The sequence below is a fragment of the Apaloderma vittatum genome, unplaced genomic scaffold, assembly GCF_000703405.1.
Source record: "Apaloderma vittatum isolate BGI_N311 unplaced genomic scaffold, ASM70340v1 scaffold23902, whole genome shotgun sequence".
Lineage (NCBI taxonomy): Eukaryota > Metazoa > Chordata > Aves > Trogoniformes > Trogonidae > Apaloderma > Apaloderma vittatum.
The window spans coordinates 1,939-21,402 of NW_009704437.1; the positions used below are offsets into that span (position 1 = coordinate 1,939).

General features: G+C 38.4%; 2 protein-coding genes across 2 annotated transcripts; one reads left to right on the top strand and one right to left on the bottom strand.

The window, feature by feature from the left end:
• Positions 1-338: 338 nt before the first annotated feature.
• On the top strand, positions 339-11,803 carry POLR3G (polymerase (RNA) III (DNA directed) polypeptide G (32kD)). Its single transcript, XM_009865050.1, has 8 exons — positions 339-458; positions 2,506-2,635; positions 6,517-6,579; positions 7,266-7,316; positions 7,831-7,880; positions 10,390-10,425; positions 11,132-11,260; positions 11,717-11,803. The coding sequence occupies exons 1-8, from the start codon at positions 339-341 to the stop codon at positions 11,801-11,803; spliced, it is 666 nt and encodes a 221-aa protein (XP_009863352.1).
• A 5,194-nt stretch (positions 11,804-16,997) lies between these two features.
• On the bottom strand, positions 16,998-17,603 carry LYSMD3 (LysM, putative peptidoglycan-binding, domain containing 3; the record flags this gene model as incomplete). Its single annotated transcript, XM_009865051.1, has 1 exon — positions 16,998-17,603. A coding segment is annotated over one exon (606 nt), but the record flags the coding sequence as incomplete, so codon positions are not given.
• Between the last annotated feature and the right edge of the window lie 1,861 nt (positions 17,604-19,464).

A 19,464-nucleotide genomic window follows, 5' to 3' on the forward strand; every position in this document is an offset into this window, starting at 1 on the left:
CCTTGAACTTTTTTTTTCCCCCCTTATCTTGATTGAAGTCAGTGCATCTGAGGTTTAGAAGAAGAAAGTTTAAAATTTCTAGATTAGGAGGTAATGTCAGGCATGTGGAGGTGGCTGTTGGAAATGAGAGAATGGAGTTGATTTCAGGCATATACCAAATGTATAGTACATGGAAGAATCTAAGAAGGGCATTAAAAATAGGTTGCTCTATAACGTGATTTTTGAGAGTGGTTTTAAAATTAATCATCTTTGTTAGACGTTAATTTTACAGTTAATATATACACACATGCAGCAAAACCAAACCTTTAAAGATCCATAATATTTGTCAGTACCTCCAGATGGCTGGGTCAAGCAGAGGAAGAGGACGTGCTGCGTTTACCTTCAACATTGAGGCAATTGGCTTTGCTAAAGGTGCAGCTCTCCCTGATGTCATCTGCAAGCCCCCACCACCGTTTCCTGTAAGTGCAGCAAGTACCCGAGAGCACACTGTGCTCGTAAATGTGTATTCACTCTCGCATTTAGATAATATAATAAAATACGTGAACAACCCTAAGCACTCTAGGTCAGTGTCGAAATATGTAGTATAAATCATTGTTTTTCTTATTATTAAATCCTGCCACTTTGCTGACTGTTGCATCCTGTATTTAGCTACATTGTTGGCAGGATGTTAGTTTGTTAAAGTCCTCGTCATGATTTGGTTTGCTGGATGCTATAGTAATGGAAACACTGGATATCTGAATTTGTTTGAAATGAAGTTATACTAGTCTTTGAAGCTGTGAAGAGATTTGCTGGTTTTAGCTGTTGACAATGCAAGCATAAAAGATTTTGGATTATTATCTTGTACTTCAGTAGCCAGCATTTGAAAATAATTTGCAAGTAACTGAATGATATTTTATGTAATTAAGGAAGCTTAATTGAGATATGGCATTTGGGACATTTGAGAATTAAAGAGCAAGAAAGAGCTTTTTCTGACTGCGTTTTGCGATGCAAGGAAGCTTGGACAGTTTTGAGGTGGAAAACTAGTCTTACAACGTTGCAGTTTTATGTGAGAGAACTTCCCAGTTGCACTAGGATTCGATCAAGGTGCATGAGAGTTTTCTGCCTCATGTCACGATACAGAACTTAAAAAGCTTGACATCTGAGTTTTCTCTGAACAGTTAATTCAGCCAAGGTCTTGACTTACTGAAGTAGATGTTGTACATCGTCGTAGTCCACTGTTACAATCAACTTGTGTGATTGCATTGGTAGTAAACCCACCTGCAGGTCTTCCTAATGTGAATGTTGCAGTCTGGTTGATAGCACCAAAAAACTGAATTCTCTGTGACCTACAGCTTCTAGATTTAATCAGCCTTGTAGAAGAATTCCTAGCTCCAGTATATACCATGTATATCGTACAGAAGCCAAGGATGCTTTCTTCCTTCTAGTTTCAGAACTCAGGTTAGCAGAAATCTAGTGACATTTAGAATAATCAAAGTTAAGCCAGTGGCAGAACTGGGATTGATAAAAAAAATATCAGGAGTTAGATTGAATAATTAGGCAGTAACCAAAAGTGAATTACAGCAGTTGGCTGGCTTACAGTGAGATTGATTTAAGCAGTGAAGTTTTGCTATTGTGTATTTCAAACAGACATGTTCTGAGTTCTTACAAATCTCCTGTAAAGGAAAAAAAAAAAGTTAGGGGGCACCAGCTTACCATCAGCAACATCAGTGATTTAAAGTGTTGGCCAGCTAGCAGATATAGCTGGAAGCATTAAAAAATCATCTCGTGATCCAGCCCTGGGACTTGTGATGGCACTTGGTGATTTGCAAACTATTGCTCAGGTATTGGTGTGTGAAGCACTTGACATCCATTCTGTAATTCCGTCTCTAATGTTCTATTTTTCAAACTGTCTTATTTGCCTTTCCCAATTTCACGGTTCATAGTTTAAAAAAAAACAAAACAAACCAAACTTAATTAATTTAAATTCAACTGACAGAAACCAAATCCTATGAGGGCCTGTGTGCTACCCGTTTGTATGACAGCACAACCTGTTTCCGTGGCAGTAGTCAGAGAATCATGAAATCACTTAAGTTGGACCTTTTAACATCATTTGAAAGGGTATCCATGTTATTCAGAATAATCATACTTCATGTAGTTAAAACACTTTTAGAAGAGTTTAGGGGTGGTGCTACTCTGACTGAAGAGAAAAGCAATGGTTTATAAGTTCGGCTGGTGTCAAAAACTGTTTTTGTCAATTAAGAGCTTAGTGTGACACTGCGTGACTGTTTCACAGTTTTAATGTGTTTTTCTGCTTGATTTCTTGTTATGTTGTTGGAGAAGGATATAGCAAAGTTGTAATGGGTATAAATTTAGTTGTAAACATAGTTATGCATGTCAGAATTGCGAGCAGCGTAACACATAGTTGCGCTCTTCTGTGATGAGCTGTGTTTATTGTAGCTTTTGTTAGTGTTCCTGTATATTTGATGGATATTAAGCCTTTTTGAATAATAAACATAATTTGTACAGAGTACAGACAATAAGCCAGTGCCTCTGAAAACAGGAGAAGATGAAGATTACATGTTGGCCTTAAAACAAGATCTTAGAGGAACTATGAAAAAAATGCCATATTTTTTGACAGTAGAAGAAGATCATGAAGGTTTGTTTGTGCGCTTTTTATTTTTATTTATATCTTCAACAGTTACTGTTCTGTGAAGGATGATGTAGTGAGGTCCATGTTGAAGATGTATTTTCTACTGATAATGAGGAATAAAAATTGGCAGCTTAAGATAATAGGGTATCTTTCTGCTTTTACACTTACTGAGGTTGTAGGTCACACCTACAAGTGCTGTAACTGTAAAGCAAGTACTGTGTGAAAAGGAGAGGTATCAAACACCTATTCCATTTGATAGACAATAAGAAACATTTAGACCAACCATATACAGTCTTCTTAGTTAAATGCTAACCAATGCAAATTAAATAGGCATTTCTACCTGTTAAAATGCCCTAGAAATTTTGCAGGGAGCAAATGAATCTGTTGTAGATACTAGTGTTGACATTTAGCTTCCATTTTAATTATGGAAAGACATACTTAAATTGATCAGTGTTACATTTAATAGCCAGACGTGCTGAAAGGTACTAGTTCTAGGTACTGATGGTTCTTTAGCCCATTCAGAGGAGTTCAATAATTATTATTAGTCACCTGAAATATCAAGACTGAGGTGAGGATAAGTGATTTACTGAGGTTTATATCAGAAGCAGAGCTGGATTAGAAACCAAAGTTTGATCTTATTCTGTTTGACCTAAGAATGTCTTTTACTTTTTCATAATTAAAAAATGAACCGCTTTGTTACTGATTGATAACCCTAAATGCTCTGCTATATTTGACATCTGGTCATACATCATTAAATGCTTAAAATTCAGTCTTCCTGGTCAGAACACTGAGCTAGCAGGAAAGAAGGAAAAGGGGAGTAAATTAGGAAGACTTTAATGTCTGTTTACATTGTTGTGGGGGGTATTGTGAATCTAGGAGTCACAGGAGGTTATTACTGTGAGGAGTGTTTCCTTTCATTTGTGATTTTTCCCTAGTTCTGTCGTCCTGCTGAGTGCTTGCTCTGAATGGCATAAATGGCAAGTGAAAATATAAATGGCAAGGGAAAAGAGGAAATGCTGTATCTGTCGGGACTCTAGGCCCAGTTGGTGCAATAGGCAGTCACTAAAAAGATTTATAAAATTATCTAAGTCCAGAGTGGCCAAACGCTAGACAATCTTTTCCTTGCTACCTTGTGCTGATTTTGAATAATGAACTCTAAAATGTGAGGTTCAATTTCCATCTGAAAAACATCAGCATATATTCTTACTGAATATTCATGATATTGATAGGATACAGGTACATTGTTTGATCCTTTCTGACTTTTTGGTCATTTTTGTTCGTGGTGTAGTAGTGAATTCTAAAACTTTTTGAGACTGCATGTAATTCTATTTTTTGAATGTAGGGCAGCACAAGTACTGCCCAGGGTGGACCCGGATGGTGCAGCCAGGTAAAACCTTGGGTATGAGGCAGAGAGAGCAGGTCTGAAATTCATTTCTAGATCCCTTTATGATGGCGGCAGTCCAAATTATTCTTTTATCATGTCTCGTCTTTCATCTTCTGAGTAAACAAATTTCAGTCTCTTTGGAATGTTGTCTCACTAGCAGCTTCCCGTGCTCTTGATCTTTGTCAGCCTTGAAGTTTGCTGTTTGAGTTTGAGGCACAAAAAAGGAAACTGCTGTGCCTGAGAGGCAGTTCCTATTTCCAAGGAACCAGGCACCTTATGAGAACGTATGATCTCTCTTTTCCAGGTCTAGCTCGTGTGATGATTGTTCTTACCGTTCACCTCAAAATTGTCTGTGTCTCTGCAACATTCTTTCTGAGATGGAGTGAACTCTCTCTGTTGCTGAGCGTGCTCTTTATCAGAGTTGCCAGCTTTGAAGACTGTTTTTACGCAAAAAACCTGGCAGTTGCAGGGAAGGAAGGCAGACAGCCACTTGATAGACTCAAATAATGCTTCACATGTTATCATAATCTCCCCAAGGGTAAGCTGGTAAATTGAGGTGACTTCACGGAAGGTTTAGTTGTACAAAAATGCCTCAGCTGAGGGGTGGGGTATAATTACACCAGGGGTGGTCTGTGGCTTAAAAAGCTTGCTTTCCTATCAGTCACAGTATGCAGTTGTTTCTGGGACTGCATTGTTTGGCAGAAGTGGCCTAGCTTTAAGAAAATCACTTTTCTTTCCCCAGCGTAGATTATTTTTAACTGATCTTTTCTGCTGTTTGGTTTACAGCCCTTTGCTCTCCTGTATTTCATCAAAACATCTGGCAGGACCTAGAGAGAGGCAGGAGGAGGACTGTGGGCAGGAACTTCTTAAATTGGCTTTGCTGTAAGAGCAAATGGATTGTTTTAAGCTGCGGGCGCAACATCTGCAAGCCAAATGGCCTTTGGAAGTGTGAGAAGGGAAAGATTTTAGTTAGTTAGGACATAGCTAGCTCTCTTTCATTATTCAAGTAGTAAATGAAAGGCACATCTAATATGCTTGGCAATTTTGATGCATTAGCGTGCCATGTAGAGTATTTCAATGCTCATGTGGAGTGAGTAGCAGGCATATTCTATAGTAAGGTCTCTGTTTTCCTCACTTCATAAGCTATGAATTATTTATATTTTTCCTGTAGGTATATCTGCTATGACTGTCATCTTGGCAGTCGTTTGGAATTAATTCATTAGCTCCAAGTGGCAAGGGTCAGTCAGATATGGTTTTTACTAATGGCATGAGCAATTAATTCTTTGCTAAAAAACCTCGAGCTGAAATCAAAACTGGTAGTTCTTTTCCCTCTCTATGCTGGCAGTTTCCTACAGCATCAGTGAAGGCTGCCTACACTAAATGCCCCTTGAGACACTGTCATTTTAAATGCAGGCTCTTTATTGCACAGTTTAAAGTAGGTCTTCTGCTTGCCCTCATCATAACAAAGTTTAAAATCGAGCTCAATTTCTATTATCTTCCTTCTTCCTTTTCTCTGGTGAGTACATTACAAGTCTTTTGACTGTAAAAGGTCACAACCTGTCTTTGTTACTCCTTTTTGTACAATACCCACAAAAATTATCCCTGTTTGGGTAATGAGTTATTGCTGCAATCAGAATCAGTGATTTTGCATTAAGTGGATTTTGCAGTTGGGCATGGGAATCTGGCAGGAGAAATGGGACTAATTTAAAAGTACTTACATTTTGGATATTGCTTCTTTTATTAGAGATTGTACAAGAAAGGTTTTTTTGTAGTATAAATGGAAGTACTTACACTGTATAAATACTGTGTGATTTCCAATGAATTTCTCAGTTTAGTTCTTGTGCCTGGAAAGAGGTTAAATGGGCTGAAATATGTTGCTGCCATTTAGGACATGTCTCGTTAGGCTGCAAAGCTTTGCCATTGCAGAAGTACTTAAAATCTGGGGAGTTAATTGTGATTAGTCTAAGATGCAGCCTTCTGAGAGCTGGGAGTTCTTGATGCTCTTTACGATTTGCACGGTGTCAGTAAATGTTACTGCCTGGTTTTGCAGTGAAGGTTTGATTATGAAACTGTTGAAGAGTGGAAGAGTTAGTGTTCATTTGAAGTTTCAACCTAGTTTTGCTGACAGTACGTGCATTTTATGTCTTCATGCTTTTCAAGGGTGGAAGTATAAATCTTAGTACCTTTGGAGGTTGGTTGTTTTCTGTGTTTTGATTGGAAGGAAATACCTCTAAAATGCAAACCAGTATTAGGGGGTTTTGCCTTTTTTGGGAGGATATAAAATCCATGACTTGCAAGCGATTATTCCTGGGAACTGTCATGAGAACTGCTCCAAGTAGTGACATTAAACTGTGGGGTCTTTAAGTGTTTGATAACAGCACAAGAAAGTGTTCAGTGTAGGATTAAAAAAATACACTGTGTGTTTAGAAAAATACCAAGGACAGTGTCTTGATTACCTCTTTCATTAACTGAATACAATAATTCTTTGTATCCTTCTCTGCAGCAATTGAGAGATACAGTAAAAAGTACCAAGACAGTGAGAAGGAGCATGCAGCATGGACCCCAGGTAATATCTGAGGTTATCAAAAGCTAATTATATTATTAACCTGTGATTTAAGTGTTTGATTCGTTATTTTTCAAGCAATAAAAAAGAAGGCAAATCCTACAAAGTTATGCATTCCTTGTTGAGGGCTATGTCCTTGCATGTTTTCAGATCAAGCTAAAGTATTGTTATCTCAAAAAAAAGGGGAAAAAATGAAAAAAAGATACTTTTTTACTCGGTTGAAACAGCTGATTTGCAGAAAAAATGCAAGCAGGCTCTCAGTCTAAGTTTCCTTCTTCCTTACTCGCCATGCAGATACCAGTTTTGAACTGGAAGCAAACAATATTTCTAAAAATAGCCCAACATAATCACAGATAGCTTGGTTTTATAACACTAAACTTATCTGTATAGCTCACTACTGCAAACAATTATAGAATGTAAGTTGAAGGGCATGTGAGCCACTGACAGGGCTGAACTTTGTTTCTTTGGGGAAGATCCCAGGGTGAAACACCAGGTCTCACTCCAGTTCCTCAATCTAAAGTACAGCTAGAATCCCCCAAAACTGTTGTGTGCTAAAATACTTCGGCATGCATGTAAATAGCATCAAGCATAAGCATAACAGGCACCCCTACCTTTCCTTGGTGAGTAGCAGGGCGAGGATTACAGCTGTAAATCATCATTTGTATATGTTAAAGCTATTTTCTGTACAGATTGGAGAAGACTCCCAAGAGAAATGAAGCCAAAGAAAAAGACCAAAAAAGGTATAGATATTTTAAGAAGCATTTCGTATGCACTAGTTGAGTAGGGGAAGACATACTGGAACTGGTTAGGGGGGAAAAAATGGTAGAAATTTTAATTAGTCAAAATAATCAGGGCTTTTGGCAGATTTTTCCTAAGTAATTTAGTAGTCTGCCTGCCTTCTCTTGTTTTTGCTTTGCTTCTGTATAATATTTTAACTTACTGAAAGATTTATCAGATTCATCTTCCTTTCCTGCTTTTTGTATTGATGTACCATATTAACATCTGAGATGCGTAACAGTGAAAGATTTAAATAAACATAAATTTTTGTTTTGAAAGTTTGTTATCTTTAGTTAACATCACGCTTCTTCTATTCAATGAATACCTGGCTGGTCAGACTTCCTTTATATTTTAGGTTTCTCAGTTATGTTGTTTATGATTTGGTTGACTTTTTTATTTTTTTTAAGATGTTTATATGTGATTTAATATAGGTTATTTTCTATTTTCCCTGGGTTTACTTTTTTTGTTTATTTTCAGCTTTCTTCTGCAGAATTGTGAACCAGATCCTTCAACAGCAGTTGGAGCTGGTATTGGTTGTTCTTACAGGAAAAAACTTCTTTTGTTACACAGCATCATATGTGTGCTTGTTCTTCAAAGTATTTTCTAGTGTGCATGACTTTAAGTTCTCTGTAGAAGTCTGTTGCTCTGTTGATGTGAATTAGCAGTTGGCCTCCTATATCTAGCTGTCTGTTATATATAGTTGTTTACTTTCTTGTTCTCTTTGTCCAAGTCCTTTATGTGTCATATTTTTCAGTTCAAGGATAAAGTAGAAAAGGAAAAGGGAATGTGCAGTAGTCATGGAAACTGGCTCAGCTGGCAGCTTTGTTCCTTTTAAGAGCATCATTAAGCATGGTACTAAAGGTAGACTGCAAGATTCAACAGAAAATTAAACACTGATATGCAAAGTATCTAAAGATGGACCCAGGACAAATGTACTTGATTTTGTTTGTTGTTCTTATTTTCCAGAAGAAACTGCATTGGCTTTTATAAGCCTGTACACAATAATCTCCCAAAATTATCTCCCCAAGATCCAATGAAATCGTAACTGTCAATTTATTATTCCCTGTTACAATAACGTTGTGATCATAATATGCAAAGAGGGGAACACTGCTCACTATGGGGGATTCTTCCTCTTGCCAGTTTATTTGCTCTTAAAAGTACACTTTCTTACATTTTCTTACATAGCTGTAATGGCAAAGATCAGCTGACCATCAAATTTGATACCAAAAAAAAATGGGTTCCTCTAAAAACAAGAAGTAACGTAATTTTAGGTTTGGGGGGGAATCCTGATGACACAGAGGCCATACAAAAGTCAAATGGCTCAGGATGTTTGTAAGTAGCTGCTCAGTGACACTTTAGCCCTTCTGGTACATATCAGTGTTGTATTTTGAGGACAGTCATTTTACGTCACACTTTATAACCAAGTGGAACAAAGGTGAGAGATCCATGAGAACCTACATGGAAAAATAATAAAGATCAGATTGTATTCCATTGCACTTCTAAGCTACATGGATCATAGATGTAAGGAGCTATTTTTGTTCTCCTAGCTGTGGGTGAGCATCCCTAATTTTATGCTAAGCTGCAGAGATGCACAGCATTTACCGAAAGGTCTTGCATGTCCATTTTCATTTCCAGGCTGTTTGGTCTTACAGGCATTATCTCTAAAAGCCTGCAGGGAGTTGTGCAGAGATGGTAATTCTGAATCGCACTTACCACTTGTATTCCTTAAAAGCCTACTTCACTCTGGATATATTTGCTTTGATGCTGTTCATACGTTATTACAGAGCAGCTTGACTCCTCTCAGGTCGATGCAGCGCTTTTCTCACGTAATCCCTTCCTAGGCAAAACACTGATCTGAATGTTACCTATGACAAACACTTCTGACAAAATACCTTTGTCTTCTTAGCAGCCCGCAGTGTTCTACTTCTTTAAATCTTAAGCCAGATAAAATACACAACAATAAAATAGATTGGGTTACTTTCTGCTTCAGAAGGGATATCCCCTCTATCAGTGCATGCTGTTTTTGCTTTTTGATACCACTTAGTGCAGCCCAGTGTAAAAAAAAAAGGTGCAAGTTACATAAGGTGGCTTGTCTGAGGCTACCTTGTCCATCAGAAGCTGCGTAGCTACACCAGCATGGCACACAGGCACTTTTACCTTGCTTCAGAGAGCTAATTTGTTTTAGGTAAATTTGTAAGAGGTAATTTTTATGTGGTGGTGCTGAGTGTAGCAGGAGAATTATATTGCAGAAATCGGGTGTCTCACAGAGCTCGCTAATTGCTCTGACATCTCTCACCCAGGTGCTCTTTTTTTCTCCTTATCTACAGGTCAAACTGCACTCTTGGAACTAGGGCAACCTTAGTTTAGGGTGCTGCAGTTCAGGTGCCTCTTAACCTCTGCTATTTTTGACCTTATAGTTAAGTAGCATGAGACTGGATTGTACAGAGTAACTTGGTAAAGATTATGTTCATGAATCCAGGAACAGTGGAAATATGCACTAAGGATTCATTAGATGAGAGCCAGCTGTGGTCCAAAAGTCCCAAAATCTAGCTGCTGTTACCATGCTTACTATGTTGGAGCTAATAAAACTGCTGCCTTTTTTTAACTCAGCTGTCATTAACATGTTGCATATATCAGTAACTAATGAGTTTTTATATTTTCAAAATGATCACACAGAGATGTTGAAGAAAAACAAATCAGATTTTGTTCTAGTTTCTGTGAGTATGTAGGTGAAAAGTATTTTCTGAAGCTGATGTCACGCTTTCGCCAGACCTTTGGCCAGCTGTAGGTTCAGAGTGAATTTCAGATTGGCCCTTTAGGCATGACTTACATAAATCTTGCAGTTACACTTCCATGAGTGATGTAGCTCAAAGTCTAAGGTAATTTTAGTACGGATGGTATGGGATTCCCATGGCATACTCAAGATGTAAGCTCATAAAGGCAAGTAAAAGAAGAATTGGTGTTCTTCCTTATTAAAAAGATAAGTTGTATTTTATTTCAGCAGGTGCAAAACCAAAAATGACAAAAAGCTCTCAGCCTAAAAGTAATCTGGATGTGTTGAAAAAAATTGAGGTAAGATGCACGTATTCTTTCTAAATTGTACAATAGAAATAGCTGAAGGAAAACAAAAACTTTAGTATGTTTTTTTGGTACAAATGGAATAACCAGAGTAGCCTAGTTGTGAACAGCAGAGCTACAATTAGAGTTTATTGAAGGAGGAATTGGTGCCAGAGCTTTTAAATCTGTTGCTGCTTTGCCAGTCTACAGATGTTGAAAATTAAACAGTAGGTTCAGAGGGAAGAAATGTACATAAAGAAACTTAGGAGGGAAGTGACCTCGGTTTTGGAGGCAACTACCGTATGGATGGAAAGCTCAAAGGAGAAACAGCCCTGTATTTTAATTCTTTGTGACCCATCAGTTGTTTGGTGCAGATAACATTATTATATGCAGTATGTGATATTGCTTTATCAAGTATGATGTGGCCTTACTACTACTACTGTCAATTAACTCTGACAGTGGATGGTGAAATCATCTTGATTTATTACAGAAGACACAATTTTTTAGGCTTCAAGTCCAGTAGCTAATGCTTGATCAAGTAACTCGTTATGAAGTTCTTGTGCTTCACATCATGTTGTTATAAATACTGACAGAAAACATTTGTACAGCAGTGTTATGCTAGTTGTCTTGATGTTACTGCAACATAACATTTTGGTAGCCTGGAGGATATGCTGCTGCTGTAATGCAGGATTACCTTGTAAAGGAGATTGCCTTGTGACAGGAGTTGGAAAAGAAGGATGACGAAGAAGAAAAATCTGAAGATGAGAAAGACAAAACAAAAGACAAAGAAGGTGAAGATGACGAAGAAGCAGAAGAGCCAGAGGAATATGATGAAGAGGAGCATGAGGAGGTACAATATTAGTTTTTCTGTTTCCACTTACTGAGTAGCAAGTTGGCTGTCAGCCAAGGAAATGTCCCTAGTTTCTCTTACGCTGGGGGAAGAGTTGTAGTAAGAGGCATTATTACATTTTCTTTCTTGCAGTGCGTTGTGTTTTAGTTAAGAGGGTGTTCTAGACTTTTTACTTCTGAAGAGCTGTGGAAAAAGATGTTGCAGGAGTTTGTCTGCCACAGTTAATAAGTGCACTTATTAATTTTTGTAATTGAAACAGTGGTGCCTCTTTTTCTCGTAGATACCAGAACTTTGTTGCAGTATTTTCCTTTTTCTTTTCCACAAAATAAGGAAAAAACCCCACCTCCTGTTACCATTTCAAAACATGGGTGCACGAGTGCAGTTTAAAGCATCGGGCTTTTTTTTCATAAATTGTGTCCTTCAAAGGTACAGTGATTATTTTTTCCTTTTGTTCAGGAAAATGACTACATTTCTTCATATTTTGAAGATGGAGATGACTTTGGTGCTGGCAGTGATGACAACATGGATGAAGCAACATACTAGCTTTCTGCAGTGGAACACTATTCCAGCATTACACTCCTTCAAAGCAGAATTCTGGAGGTAGGCTGAGATTCAACAGATCTGTTGGGTTCATGTATACTCTCAAAAAACATGCTGGACAGTTCTTTTTAATTGTACTGTGCTGTAAAACAGGATAAGGGATCCTTCGTTTCGTTCTTTTGCCGAAGGTTTTGCAGAAATGCGCCTTTTTAAGGCTCTCTGGAATGCCTACTGATGGAGAAAGCTCTACGCCATTGCATTGCCTCTGCACAGAAAAAGAATGTTTGCATTTTAGTTGATATTGTGCCTAAGCATTTGCACTAGTCAGTTCTATGCTTCAGTGGTCAAGTCTTGAAAATAATAATTCAAGTCTTGATGACTGCAGCAAGAGATACGGCCTTTATGGACATAAGCTGCATGCTTTCGGCAGCTGACTTCTCTGAAGGAATTTATGTAACTTCTGAATTCAGGTGACTGAAAATAATTAACAGATAAGCACTTTAAGACAAACTGACTTGAAAGGACCTTAGTAATATGGACAAGCAACATAAAGGAGTATCTTGAAGAGCTATTATTCTAGCTAAAAGACCTCATTATTTTTAGTATTTTGGTAAAAAGGGAGTGTGCTAAATTACCATTACTAATCAGCATAAGGAATAATTATGAGTAATCTCGTTTAGAACGAATATATGGCAGAATTGAGATTTGGAAAATATGAAATCTTGGTTTCTACCAGTGGCACACAGATCAGTGATGAGAATTTCAGTTCTTCACCTCAGTTTCTTTGCCTCTTAAGGTGGTACTTTCTTACCTCACAGAGCTGTTAAGTGAGATGGCAGTCAATTACTATAACTGTTAATGCACTTACTTTCTCATGGAACAAACAAGACAACAGTCCAAAAATCAATACACAAAATAAAACAAAACCAAAAAACAAAACCAAAAACATAGAAAAAGAATGTGGTGATTATATGCATGAGGATTTAATTAGGAAAACAAGACAAGAATGCTGAGTATAGCAAAACCCCAGTGTTTGGAGACAGTTTTATTTAGGAACCGACAGTTGAAGTGTAGAAAACTTATTCCTGAGATGAGCTACATGAAGAACACAGTGGCAGAGCATTCTCTGTCCTATTATCCTTTGATGGTACAAAATACTAGTGGTCAGTGTTACTGTATTACTGTTGATCAGAGTGGTTCGTTTGGTTTTTTTTACTGTCTTACAACATTGTGCTCCTGGTAACTAGTGCTGTTACTGGGTCTAATATCACAACAGTTTTAAAACAAAAACAATTATTGTATCAGCAAAACTTTTTCTTGAAAGCTTGGTGTTCTGTCAAGCAGTACTTTACCTCACTAGTGACTGGAAAACAGTACTGCATTATTCTATAAACTTCTGTATGCAAGAATTTTTTCCTGAAGGTGTAGCCCTCAAGTATTCTGATACATATCAGATGTAAAAGAAATTAATCTAAAATGCTCTGCCAGTCACGCCTCACAATTTTATTTTGAAGTGTTCATACCTATACAAATAATGTTTAATAAACATTCTGCTGCACTGCATATAAAATGTATTGTGTCTGTTCATTTTCTTTTAACGTCACACATGCCAGCAGTTGTTTCTTTAACAGGCGTGCCTGTTTCTTGCATGTAATACACCAGACAGAATAGGTGATGAACATGGTAAGCATGATGAAAATTAAATTTACTTGCCTGAAGGGTACCTAGTGTTGCCTTCTACAGGTTTTTCCCCAATGTGCAAGGTTAACAGTGAGACTCCTTGCCTCTTGCACCAGGAGTGCAAATAAGAACTCCACTGATCCCTACCTTTTCACGCCTGTTTCTTAATCCTCATTTCACAGAGCTAACAAGTTCTTAGAACTTTATGCACAAATGTTTTAAGTTCCACAAGGCACGCAGAGGATAAACCATTAAGGCTCCAGTTAAGAGTCTGCCAGATGTGAATGGTATATGCAGCTACTGCCAACAGAATACTTTTGGCCAAGGATTTTTATTTTTGGCCATACATAAAATCTGGCCAAGACAAATACAAGCAGTGGTCTCCTGTAATAAAATATGCAAAGTACATAGAGCTAAGAACACATCATATGCACCACTTTTATTGAAGTCTAAAATAAAATCTTTTATTTTATGATATTACTTAACGGTCTTCTAAAAGCAGAGAAGCAAAAGTATTTAAAATAAGACTTGCATCATCATTCAGGATTATTTTACAAAGTTATATTTTCAGCTTTTATAAAATAGTTATACAAAGACTATTTTTGACAACATACTCCAACATACAGCAGATTTAAAACATTTACATTTTACACGATCCAACAGTGCAATATGCACTTAAATTTAAGACTAACTTCCTGATCAACAATGTGTTGCAATTAATCTAAAATACGATTTACCACTCACTTGTGGATTGTTTGTTTTTTTTAAACAGGTCAGTTTCTGAAAGACTATCTTTACAGATTTTAACTTCAATCGGATGTAAGTTCCATACAGAGCGTTACTCTGTTTATTCAGGGCTCACGTGTGATGGTGTGTTGCCAGTTGTGTAGTATTTTGGAAAAAACGTTGAAGATCCTGCAGAAAGCCAAGCCAGCTGATGCCAGTAGATTACCACTACCAGAAGTCCTACAATCTTGCAAAGAGATCTACTGTGTCTACTGATACACCTTATGTTGCATCATCACAATAGCTAATTTCACGTTCTCTGACAATTTTTTAAGGAATGGAAGGATTAAAAAGTTGAGCTTTCACAAACAGAATGATGGAGAAAGAAGCAAAACCACTTGTAGTGATAAGACAAGGCATAACGATTTCAAACTGAAAGAGGGTGGATTTAGATTAGGTACTAGGAATAAACACTTTACTAGGAGGGTGGTGCAATGCTGGCAGAGGTTGCCCACAGAAGCTGTGGCAGCCCCTCCCTGGAAATGTCCAAGGCCAGGCTGGACTGGGCTTGGAGCAACCTGCCCATGCGGGGTGAGTGGAACTGGGTGGGCTTTAAGGTCCCTTCCAACCTAAACCATTCCACGATTCCAAAACAGCAAAGAAGCCTGCAGAAAAAACCTGATGCCGTTTTGGTCCTACATAAGAGATTTGTCTTAACACACCAGAACTCTGTAGTCTAGAGTAGAGCAAGTCACCTTTTAAAGTTTCATCCAGAGAAGCCGTGTCACATTAGCCACCATGAATTACTTTGCAATGCCATTTTCATGCAGCCTTACCCAGAACTGGTACTTCAGTATTCACGCTTCTATTACTGGAATATTCTTTTCATGGTAAGAATTACTATTTTAAAGGGCCTTTGAAAACAAGTGTTATGTGAAACATGAAGTTCACACCTGTTTGCAGTCCCTCTTCTAGTGTGGGAACTATGAGTGGTCTCACGATCTCCACAGATACCACTTTGATAAAAGGGTTCAAGAAGCACAGATCATAGTTCACAGATACAGCTGTACAGCACTTCCCTTCAAGCTCTTGCCTGCTTCATTTTCAATATATTTCATTAAAAGTTATCTGATTCATGTTCCTACTCTTGGCACACGAGTGGAGAGTATTTACTCCACTTCTTGGGCAAGAGACGCCCCAAAAATAGATGGAGCATGAGTCTTTACTTTCAAAATTTAAGTTGATAAAGCACTTTGAAACGCCTCTAATAGTTCACTCTAAGTATATAGAGTGTAAAAACATCTGCTAAGACTTACACCAGTGAAGTATATTAACAGAAATCTCTTCCTAGTAGTTTAAAGGAGAGTGGTTATTCTCTATTTCCTCTAAGTCATATTCAAGACAGTTATCTTGGGCTTTGGTAACCAATGGTATTTTAAACAGGGCAATGGAAATCTTACTCCACAACACAAATATAACAAAAAATTATAGGCAGGATCTCATTTATTTAAAAATATTCCGAGTACCCAAGTACCTCCTTTTTTCTGTAGTGCAGGGTTGGTTTTGGGGTGTGTGGATGGGTTTTGTTTTTTTTTTTATCTTGTAGTTTTCAGATAGGGAAGAGGGGAACAACAAGGTTGTTCATTAAACCCCAAATGAAACATTCAAGGACAGAGTGACTGATGAATACACAAAAAGTGTGAAGCTGGAACTGGTCTAGTCTGCGGCAGTTTAAGTTTCTTGGTAGCAGCCAGTAAATCTCGTTTGAAAGCTTTCTAGGAAGTTACAGGGAAAAGTTAGTGTTTGAGGTTCATGGGCACATGGCCATTAGCATACTTCGTACCACATAACTGTCTGAAGAATGTGTAGGTCCTGAAGTGAGATGCCAAAGAAAAATATGAATCCATTAGCATAAAATAAAGATCACTGACAGAGTCACAGCAAGGTGCCCACACTGCACTTCTTTTGTTCCATACACAGCTGACCAGATGAAAAGTGCAGTCCTGTCCAGCCATTTTTCAGGAAGATACCACAGAAGGATGTGAAGTTTCAGCAAGACTCTCTCAACCGGAATATGTCGAGGTACTGTGTCACACACATAGAACACAAATTTATCTTACTGCCTACTCTGAAAAAGTACCAGAGAATGGGTTGACCATAGGCACAAGATTTGAAGATACCAGCTTAAGCATCAGCTACTGACTCTATAATAAAAGTCACTTTTTTAAAAAGAGTAGTGGCAATTAATTGTGGAATGGTATTTTTGTGGGGTTTTTGTTAAATCTTACTCTGTAAGAAAGATAAAATTATGAGAACATAGTTTCAACTGACAACTGTAAACCTGGCATTAAAAGGTCAAGTGTACTATGCATCCTATAAATGCTTTAAGACATTTAAAAGTTAGATATCCCCAAATGCCCATTTTAGGGCTGTAAAACATACAGTGAAACTCCTCATCTGTTAGTTCAAACTACATTTTTTTCACTTCAGCATTAATTGAAAAAAAAAAAAAGCCTATCAAAATAGAAGAAAGTGCAAAACTTCAGAGACAGATTTATACCTTAATTTATATCTCAATCTTGCATTAAGATTGCCTGTCTCAGGCACAGCCAGAGATTACACGATCCAAAGAAATATCCTTGTACTGGGAACATTGCCCATAAAGGCAAGTCACACATCAGGATGCGTTTTCTCTGCGTTCCAGATGCTTTCTGCATTCTGTGGTTTCCCCTTTATCTAATGCTGTGTTGTTATGCGTCTATGAATAACAGCTGCCCAGGGCTTTCTGTTGCTAAGGCTGAAGGTCTCCTTGATTATCAACATTTATAATATTCGCTGGGTTTATTCCATTTTCTATTTGTTTCTGATGCGATGCTGCTGTGACAAACAAATGAGAAGATTCCATGGTAGAATGGTGACTGACATCTGCTTTCACTAGAACTTCATAATACAGGAGATAAAAAACTGGTGTTACTATGCCAATGATCAACATAATCACTACAGCGGTCCACCATCCTATACCCCAATCTGCTCCATAGTAAGGATCCTTGCATTTTTTAGTTTTGCCATCGCTTTCAAAGCATATCTGTTGGCCTGCTAAGGCAGAAACAACTTCATTAAGATTCTCTCTCTTCGTATCATTACACTTGACTATTTCTTCTATATCTCGATCCACTTCTTTTAAGAAGTTGCCAGCAGTCTCATTAGCAGGGAATTTATCAGCTGATGTTTCCTGCACTTCTGGAGAAAAATGAGCAGGCCGAATGACTGGTCTTCCTTTTGGAGAGACATGTGTTTCAGTCAATACACTGAACTTTTTCACTGGAATTTTGACAGACCTCAGGGCAAAAAAATCTTGATCATTGATAAGATTGTTAACTCTCTTGATATCTGCAACCTAAAAATAAAAACAACAGTTTAAATACCAAAGCCCCATTGAACCAAAACTCTTTAAGCATCCTACCTTGAGTACTACTACATATATCCTTGAGAAATATAATTCTTCTCTAATGAAACAAAGGCAGGGCCTTGGTTTTGTTTTACACTTTTTTTTTTGAAACCGATACCCACTCAAACAGTGTGAAGTACAGAGAGGTCAAAGACCAAATCTGAACAATGTTAAAGCAAGAAGGTAATTATGAGGTAATAAACCCCCTCACTTCAGATAAGAAGACTAAAAGTCACTTTATGCACACACATCCACATAATGTATATTTATCTATCGGTGGCTACCTTCTCTGTGAAACGAACGGGACTCCACTTCAGTGTTTCCAAATGAGCAAGTTCCTAATTAAATTAAAAACTTCTGAGCTTCCAATTCATCTAGCCACAGCTGTAGTTCGGATACTCTTTCTGCTTCTGGGGGCTAAAGCAGAAAGCCATTCTTAAAACTCATCTTCCCTCATCAAGTCAGCTCTCCCCTTTCCCTATTCTTGCTCTGAGTAAGTTCAGATTTTAAGTCTAACACGAAATACCCTCACAGAATTAACGGCTGCATTCTGAGACACAAACTCCCTCAAAGAGGAAGGCATAGCCACAAACCTCACCACAATGAAGTGTTTAAAAATCAGTTCTTTGTATTAACACCTGCTAAGCATAGAGGAACTGTGCCTGTTTTAAGATGCACAGCCGCACCTGACCTCAGATCCTTCCTGTTGTCACGGGGCATCCACCTCAAGAGAAGTTAAGACAGAAAACAAGGTATTCAAGAGACCTTTGTTGCTTTAACTGCTCCATCTACAACACGGATATGGACAGAGAAAGTAAGCTGAGGCGATCAGCACCTGCTGACTGCACTAACCTCATTATGTGAAAGTGTTTCGGTTCCTGTGGCAGTGTATTTTTAGGTGTACAACGCTGAATGAATCAGGTGAGCATCAAAACTGCCAAATGCAGCATTTACCCCAGCGATCTGTGATTCCACCACAACGCCAGTTATGATTCTGCCTAAAGTGCCGGACTTATCTCACACACTCTCCATGAATTTCCAAGAGAGAATGCAACTCAGTTACCTTTCATTTCTTATTTGAGGCCTGATCCAGTAAGCATGCTCAGAATAACTAATTGGGTTCTGAAGCCAAGAATTGCTTAATAAGGCTGAGGTCTGTCATGATTACTAGTTATGTCCAAACTCTGGTACCTAAGCTCACAGCAGGAGGTCCCTAATTTTGCTTCTCCTCGAGCAATTAGATGACAGTAAGACTTCTGTAAATATAGATTTCCGAATCTGACCTCTTGAAAACAGTCATTCCACCAAGACACAGAGCTGGCCTCCTGTTAAAACCGTTAGCAAAGGGTGACGTTACCCAAGACAGAGGCCTCTGCGTTAATGAGCACTGACCAGCCAGCAGCAGCGGGCAGGAAGGAAATCCACCGCACTCACTCAGGAACTTTCTCCAGGAGAAGTGGTGAGGCCTGAGCACCAGAAGAGAACGCTGGGGCCATGTGGGCACAGAGCTCCCAGCAGCACGACAAGCCTCTACAGGGAAATCCTTGGGAAACTGGGCAGAGTTCGTTTAAAATAAAGGGAGGCTTTTTCTTTTTTTTTTATTTTCTCTACTGGAAACGAGCTGTGAATGCTATTCAGCAACATCCTCCTCATCACGAACTGACCGTGAGCCCAACCTTCACCACAACGGGCACACCTCGAGGCGCAGCACCGTGAGCAACACCGCCCGTCTCCTGCACCTACGCCAGGCCCCGGTGAAAAACCCCACGGAGAGGGAACCCCAGGGCGTCACACCGACCCTGTGCCATCA